Consider the following 7,470-nt stretch of genomic DNA (forward strand, 5'->3'; position numbering starts at 1 on the left):
TACTGCATTGATTAAAGTTCAAGCCCCTTCTGCAACTTGGGAAGGAATACCTTAGTACTGTAACTCAAAAGATCAAACAACATTAAATATGAAAACCTCTGAATCTCAATATAGTCATTCAGTGGTTCTTGCTAAAATGTTTATTTGCAAATTTTAGAAGGTGGACATCAGTGATGGGCTGAATGTTTATGATTACAGTAAATGATTGAGCAGTGTGCCATCCTGTGATTTTTAACTCAGGGTGCAATGTTACAGCAAATATCCCACTGTAAGTTCCTCTGTTCAAAAGCACTTTAGTCAACAGTGCGTTTCACAGAACCAGTGTACTGCCTCTACCTGCCCAGGAAGTAGTTAATGTAGTCCCAGCTGATAATCAAAAGGATAAACTTGCATTTATATAGCACCTTTTCACAACCCCAGGACATCCCCAAGACCTTCACATCCAATGAATTACTTAATGAACAGCAATCAGTGTTATGATGTTATTAAGCCATGAGGAAGTCCTGCTGGAATTATATAGCATTTGTTGCGACTACATATGGAGTACTGTTTCAGTCTCCTTACCTCTGAAGGATATACTTGCCTTAGGAGGAGTGCAACAAACGTTCATTCCAACAACAACCTGCATTTATGTAATGCCTTTAACGTAATATAACGCCCCAAGGCACTTTACAGCAGCATTAGAAAACCAGATATAACCTCAAGCTACATAAGGAGATATTAAGGCAGGTGACTAAAATCTTGATCAAAGATGTCGGTTTTAAGAAGCATCTTAAAAGGAAGAATGCGAAGTAGGGAGGTGAAAAGGTTTAGGGAGGGAATTCCAGACCTTAGGGCCCAGGCAGCTGAAGGCATGGGCATGAATAGTGGATCTATTAAAATCAGGGGTGCTCTCAAGAAGCCAGAATTAGAGGAGTGTAGATACTTCATAGTGGAGAAGATTCCAGAGTTAGAGAAGGACAAGGCCATGGAGGAATTTGAAAACAAGGATGAACATTTTAAAATTAAGGCATTGCTTAACCGGGAACCAATGTGAACCAGTGAGCACAGTGGTGATAGGCGAATGGGACTTGGTGCAAGTTAGGTCCTGGGCAGCAGAGATTTGGACGACCTCAAGTTTACGGAGGGCAGAATGTGGGAGGCCAGCCAGGAGCGTGTTCGAATAATCAACTCTGGAGGTAACAAAAGCTGATTCCTAGATTGATTCCTGGGATGTGAGGGCTATCCTGTGAGAACAGATCGAGTAAAATGGGCCTATATTCTGCAGGGTTTTGAAAAATGAGAGGTGATCTTATTGAAATGTATAAGATTCTCAGAGGGCTTGATGCTGTTTCCCCTGGCTGGAGAGTCTAGAATTAAGAGTCACAGTCTCAGGATATGGGGTCGGCCATTTCGGACTCAGATGACGAGGAAGCTCTTCACTCAGAGGGTTGTGAATCTTTGAAATTCTCTACCCGAGGGGGAGTCATTGAGCTTATTCAAGAATGAGATCGATAAACTCTTGGGCATAATCAGCCAGGATCTTACTGAATGGCGGAGCAGGCTTGTGGTGCTGTATGGTCTATTCCAGCTCCTATTTCTTATGATTTTATAAAGAGCAGGAAAGTTTCAGATTCAATCCATGGTTTATATTTAGCTGTTTTCAGCTGGGACAGTGGGAAAGATGCAATAAGAGTATCTCTCTGCCTGGGGGTGGGAGTGGCAGTTCAGGGGCGGGGATGTCAGCCTGGATCCCATTACATGTGGTTGTTAAACGAGTCCGGATCAGTCTTGGCAATAAAATCCATGGTGGAAGAGGCCACTAGCACAGATAAAAGACTGCCCTCCTATAAATAACTGGTGGCCCCAAGTAACCGTGGAACTGCACTCAACAAGAGTTCACACATGGGCGACACAGTGGCGCAGTGGTCAGCACCGCAGCCTCACAGCTCCAGCGACCCGGGTTCAGTTCTGGGTACTGCCTGTGCGGAGTTTGCAAGTTCTCCCTGTGACCGCGTGGGTTTCTGCCGGGTGCTCCAGTTTCCTCCCACAGCCAAAGACTTGCAGGTTGATAGGTCAATTGGCCATTGTAAATTGCCCCTAGTGTAGGTAGGTGGGAGGAGAAAGGCATGGATGTGGTAGGGAATATGGGGTTAATGTAGGATTAGTATAAATGGGTGGCTGTTGGTCAGCACAGACTCGGTGGGCCGAAGGACCTGTTTCAGTGCTGTATCAATAAACAAATAAACGCCTGTTAAAACCTGAAAAGGGAGGGCAAGAGGGATTCAGGACTGCTATATCCCGCAAATAACTGCCAGATATGTTGACTCTTATAACATCAGCACTGCTTTTCAGAGTGTGATATCAGAATTGCTAAAAAGAACACCTGCTGAGATTTGTTTTAACAAAAGCATGCATTTTTGACACTGAAATGCCTATTTAAAAGTATTTACTGTGCGAGCATTTTTATTGTAAACTTTGGCGGTGAAACAATGCCAACCTCTAACTGAAATTTCAAGTTTGGCATAACGTAAAAAGTTAACAATTGTTAACGCTCTTCATTACTTGTTTATTTGAGAGACATTCAAAGCATTGAGTTCAGAAAATGGTTTACTCCTGGAAAACTATTTCATAACGTGATGTTTCTGAGCAGCAAAATCCAACCCTTAAAGGGTGAAAATAAAGAAAACCTCTCCAGGCAAAAAAACAAGCACGGCCACTGGCGGTCTAACTCCCCACCTAAATCTCTATGCCTTCTTCCTTTCATTAGCGCCAAACAGCTTAATGCCAGCGAGATGATGAGATTGCCGCAACTGCTGAGGAAAAGTGCTCGAAGCTGTTTGTAAACAATATATATTAAAAAAAACACAAAAGACGAGCGGGAGGCGGCCCGTTTCTTACGTGCAGTCCTGATTAAAGGAGGCGCAGAGAGGGGCGATGCTGGCTCCCTTTCCACCGGCATCACTTTGGCTCATTGTCAGCCCCCCCCGCATCCGCGCCTTGGCTCCGTGCCCGCTCTAAGCGGCGACTCCCTGCAGCCGATCACTCGCCATTTACCCCGATTGCCAATCAATACAGCTGTCAAACGCCAACGTCACCTTCCACTCCCATTGGCCAATGGGGAGCTTCACGTGGTGAGCCATCCTCCCGATGGCCCCGCCTCCCTCCAGCAGGGCTGAATCTTATTGGCTGTAAACCCTCTGCTTTCTCTTAATTCCCTCACCGGTTGCACGCGATCGTTTCTCTATTTCGGAATAGGAGTCTGTCCATTGGTCCACTTCTAAGTCCATCAAATCTCCATTCTATTACTACATTCACATACCCGCCTTTCTGCTCCTATGATGCTGGAGGCAAGTTCAGAGTTTGATTGACGTTTGAGCTACAGGCTTGGGTGATGTTTGGGGGTTTAAGTGGAAGCCAAGAAAGTTTTCATTGTTCTTTTCCCTAGAATAAATAACGTTGCAAACAGAAGTTTTGCTGCATCTTAAAAGTTTTTAACCACTGTTTTCGCTTTTGAGAACAAAAATGTGGCGAAGAGGTTTCTTCATCTATCATCACTCAGATGTACAATTGCACCCCATGAGAACAGCATCCTGTAGAAATGTCTTTTATCACCTTGTTGGGTAAAGCTACTAACCAGTGACCAACTCAGCCATACAGACCATGAAGATCCTAGGTTTAACCTCCTGTCTCTGCATTTACCAGATCTCAACCAAAGTAGCAGTTAAGATGTTCGAATTTGACCTCAAAACCCCCAGGGCTGGCAATTGGATAAAGCAGTCTAGTATCCCTTCTCCTGAGCAAAAATTGCATTTATGTGCCATGAATGGCAACAGCTGACAAGTCAGCAGGTGCTGGCGCCATATTTAAATGGCAGTCAGCCCGGCATACTTCCTCTTTCACATTTCAAACTTTGTTGCTGGAGCAGACCAGCCAGCAGTGAAGTGTGAAGAGCCCCAGCTGCCAAACAACTACTCCTGCTAGGCACTGGAGATGGTAGAGGTGCAAGGAAGTGTGGCCCCATGGTTCAGCAATGCCTCCCTGCTCACTCTCTGCCAGGCTGCAAGGGAAAGGCAGGGGTTTCATTTCGCCAGCGATGGTAAGAAGAGGTCCTCCCGTCTGACCAAGCAAGCCTGCAGATTGCAAAGAAAGTGAGCTGCCAAGACTGGGTCCAATGCCGCAAGAGGATGAACGATCTCATGCGCTTGGCAAAGGTAAGTGGCACTTTGTTGTACGGCTCCCTTTGACCTGGGTGTCCTCACACAGAGTGGCACATGGTGCCACTGCCATGTCAAAGACAGGGAGGTGGGGCGGGGAGGATTGATGCCACATGAATGGCTGCATGTGTGAAAGAACTCGCCCTTGTTTGCTGCTCAGAGCATGGCACCGACATGACAGGCTGAGTCTGCATTACAGACTGAGCTTCCCCCACTTTTTGTTTTAGTGCCCCTGTTGTGACATGCGTCATGTTGTTGTTTGGCAATGTTCAATATCTGCATCCTTGCTGTTCCGGGCAAAGAGGGCCCACAATGTGCGGGAGGCCTCCAGGATTGGTGGAGGGGTGCCAGACATTAGACTGCTAACATGGGCTGAGGAGGAGGCCCTGGAGCTAGCTGGCAGCCAGGGAGAATGTGCCGTTTCAGACGTGGAGCTTGGGGTCCCGGGTGAACATTCAGCTCTTTGACAAAAGCAATGATTACTCAAAACATTTCATTTTTGGAAGCAATGCTGTCATATTCGTGACATGTGCACCATCAAACCTAATACTATGCTCTTCACATTGTTTCTTGCAGGGCAATGCTCCGACTTGGCATTGAAGGCCCTGGAGACTTCTTGCACCTCTGAGGAAGAGACAACCTCAGAGGATGCAGTGTCCCATGACACTCCCACACCTTCCACCACTGCAGATATACTCACTGAGGTGGGAATCCATTCAGCTTTCGAGTCTGAGTTACAAGCTGGTGAGAGCACGACACACGCGCCCAAACAACAGGCTGCGGCTGAGAAAGGCAACGCCTGTGACAGTCGGAGGACTGTGGGTGACCAGGCCTATGCTGAGCCCAAGGCTGATGATGATCTTCTGGTGTTGACAACACAGGGCATGCTAGAGTTACAGGGAGAGTTAAGACAACATCTGGCGAAGATGCCACAGGCCACGCGCAGCCATGAGCAGACAATGGGGGTGTCCATCCAGGCCATGACAACTGGCATATCCCAGGCATATGAACGCATGGCTTCCTCCCATCAAGAGGTTGGCAACTCTCAAGGAGAATGACATTCCGCAGATGCGCACAGACTTGCATACCCTCGCCTCAGCCATGGGCTGGAAGCAGCTGTGGCTAGGCAAAAGAGAGACCAGAGATCTAGAGTGTGTCTCTGCTACTGGTCCTTCTTGGGAGAGCAGCAATGTTCCTACCAGGCTTGAGAGGGAGGAGGTGAGCCAGTGCTCCACATCTGGGGTCCTCCCTCAGGGTGATTCCACTGTGGACACCGGCTCCTCAGCCCCTCTGCCGATGAGTCGAGCTCCAGCAGCCACAACATCTGAGGACAGTCCTGCACTGGTGCAGGAGACCCTTAGGCAGCTGGGGCCCTCCAGGCCTCAGGCGCCCAGAGGACGATCTCCCAATTCATCCAAAGCCAAAGGGCATCCCGATCAGCAGCCTACCTCCAGTCAAGATGCTAGTGCCGAAGTAGCACCGCGAAGGAGCACCCACAAACGTTTCAAAAAGACACCATGACACATATGGGTTTTCATAGATGACATGCCTATGTATTAATTCCTTCTCACTAAATGTGCTTTTCTAACACATGTCTCCCTTTTACTGTGTGAATGACGCATGCCAGCATGCGCCAATTATGTGTCCTCCCATTACATCATTGGCTTGACAGAACTGCCAATGTATGGAATAACATCGTTGCCATGCCAGTATGTGTAATGTGGCACTGTACGGATGCAGACACATGGGCAGTGGCTCAGTCATCTGCTGCCAGTAATGGTGGAGACACAGATGTCACAGATGCAGAAGACTGCCTACCAGATAAAGCACGGCGATGTGTGATGTGGGGAGCATATTCTGCATTTCAGGGATTGTGGAAATGCTCAGCAATAAGGCGTTGTTGTGCATCCCATGCTCTCTGCTCGCCATGTATGTGCTGCATTGATGCTGTCTGTCCTCCCATGCACATATGCTGCTACAACTCCTCTGTGTTCTCATTATCAGAGGATGACTCCTGCTCATGTTTCTCATCATCCTGCAAGGCCTTCCCACTCTGTAGTGCAAAGTTGTGCACAGCATACGGCAACAATATGTGCAACCCTCTCTGGTGCGTACTGTAGGGCCCCACCTGATCTATCCAGGCAGCGGAAGCACATCTTCAGCATGTCAATGGCCTGCTCGATGGTAGCTCGTGTGGAGTGTGGCAGGCGTTGTATCTCTGCTCTGCATCGCTGGTGGGGTTTCTCACTGGTGTCTGCAAGGGGTAGCCATTGTCTCCAAGAATCCACCCCTGGATCTGAGCTGGTGCAGTGAAGAGCAGCGACACCTGGGACTGGTGCAGGGATGAATGAGTCATGGCAGCTGCCTGGAAAGCGGGCACACGCTTACATAAAGCGCTTCCTGTGGTCACATACTAGCTGCACGTTGATCGAGTAAAAGCCCTTTCTATTTAGGTATGCGGCTAATTGTCCAGCTGGAGCCTTGATGGCCACATGTGTGCAGTATATGACCCCTTTCACTTGTGGGACTCCTGCACTGACCCCAAATCCGAGCGCTCTCTGGTCCTGACTCTCAGGGTCTGTCCTGAAGCGAACAAAGTCACCTGACCTCCTGTACATGGCATCGATGACTTCCCAGATACAGCAGTGTACTGCTGACTGTGAAACCCCACACAGGTCACCGGTGGATCCCTGGAATGATGCGGAGGTGCAGAAGTTAAGAGCCGCTGTCACTTTGAGGGCCACAAGCATAGGGTGTCCGCTAAGGCCCATCGGCTGCAGGTCATCATTCAGCAGTGCGCAGAGATGTGTCACCACTTCTCTGAACATCCGCTGTCATCTCGGACACTGTCACTCCGACATCTGCAGCTATGTCATGCGGAACCTGTAGATACGCTTTCTTCTCTGGCCTTGAATGCACCTTGATGGCTGCTGCTTCAGTCCCGGAGCTTCCACGTGGGCTGCACCTGCCTCTTAGTGCCACCTCCGGTGGATATGGCTCCTCACAGCACGTGGATCCAGAAAGACAGGGTGGACGAGCCCCATCTCTATGCTGGAGGTGAACTCAGTTCCTTCAGTGGGTCAATGGCAGCTATCAGGGAAGAAAGTGATGTGAATTGGTGCTTCAGCTGCGTTCCGGCATCACCTATATAGTATGGCATGACATTGCCCGTCTTAGCTTTAAATAAGAGCGGGGCAGCATGACCACTGTCATTATTACAGTTGCCTGGATTGGACCGCTGCTGGTGACATGACCTTAAATCAGCTATCATTTG

At 48.6% G+C, this 7,470-nt stretch overlaps 1 protein-coding gene across 6 annotated transcripts in view; it reads right to left on the bottom strand.

The window, feature by feature from the left end:
- wipi1 (WD repeat domain, phosphoinositide interacting 1) overlaps positions 1-3,097 on the bottom strand; it is an 84,399-nt gene extending 81,302 nt beyond the window's left edge. For 4 of the 6 annotated variants that reach the window (XM_068058275.1, XM_068058277.1, XM_068058276.1 and 1 more), the window contains exon 1: positions 2,881-3,096. In XM_068058275.1, the coding sequence (XP_067914376.1) occupies positions 2,881-2,972 (92 nt within the window). In that variant the 5' untranslated portion in view covers positions 2,973-3,096. Of the gene's footprint in view, positions 1-2,880 lie in introns of all 6 variants that reach the window. The other 2 variants (XM_068058274.1, XM_068058278.1) reach the window with 1 other exon arrangement.
- Between the last annotated feature and the right edge of the window lie 4,373 nt (positions 3,098-7,470).

This window comes from Heterodontus francisci, chromosome 26 (genome assembly GCF_036365525.1).
Source record: "Heterodontus francisci isolate sHetFra1 chromosome 26, sHetFra1.hap1, whole genome shotgun sequence".
Taxonomy (NCBI): Eukaryota; Metazoa; Chordata; class Chondrichthyes; order Heterodontiformes; family Heterodontidae; genus Heterodontus; species Heterodontus francisci.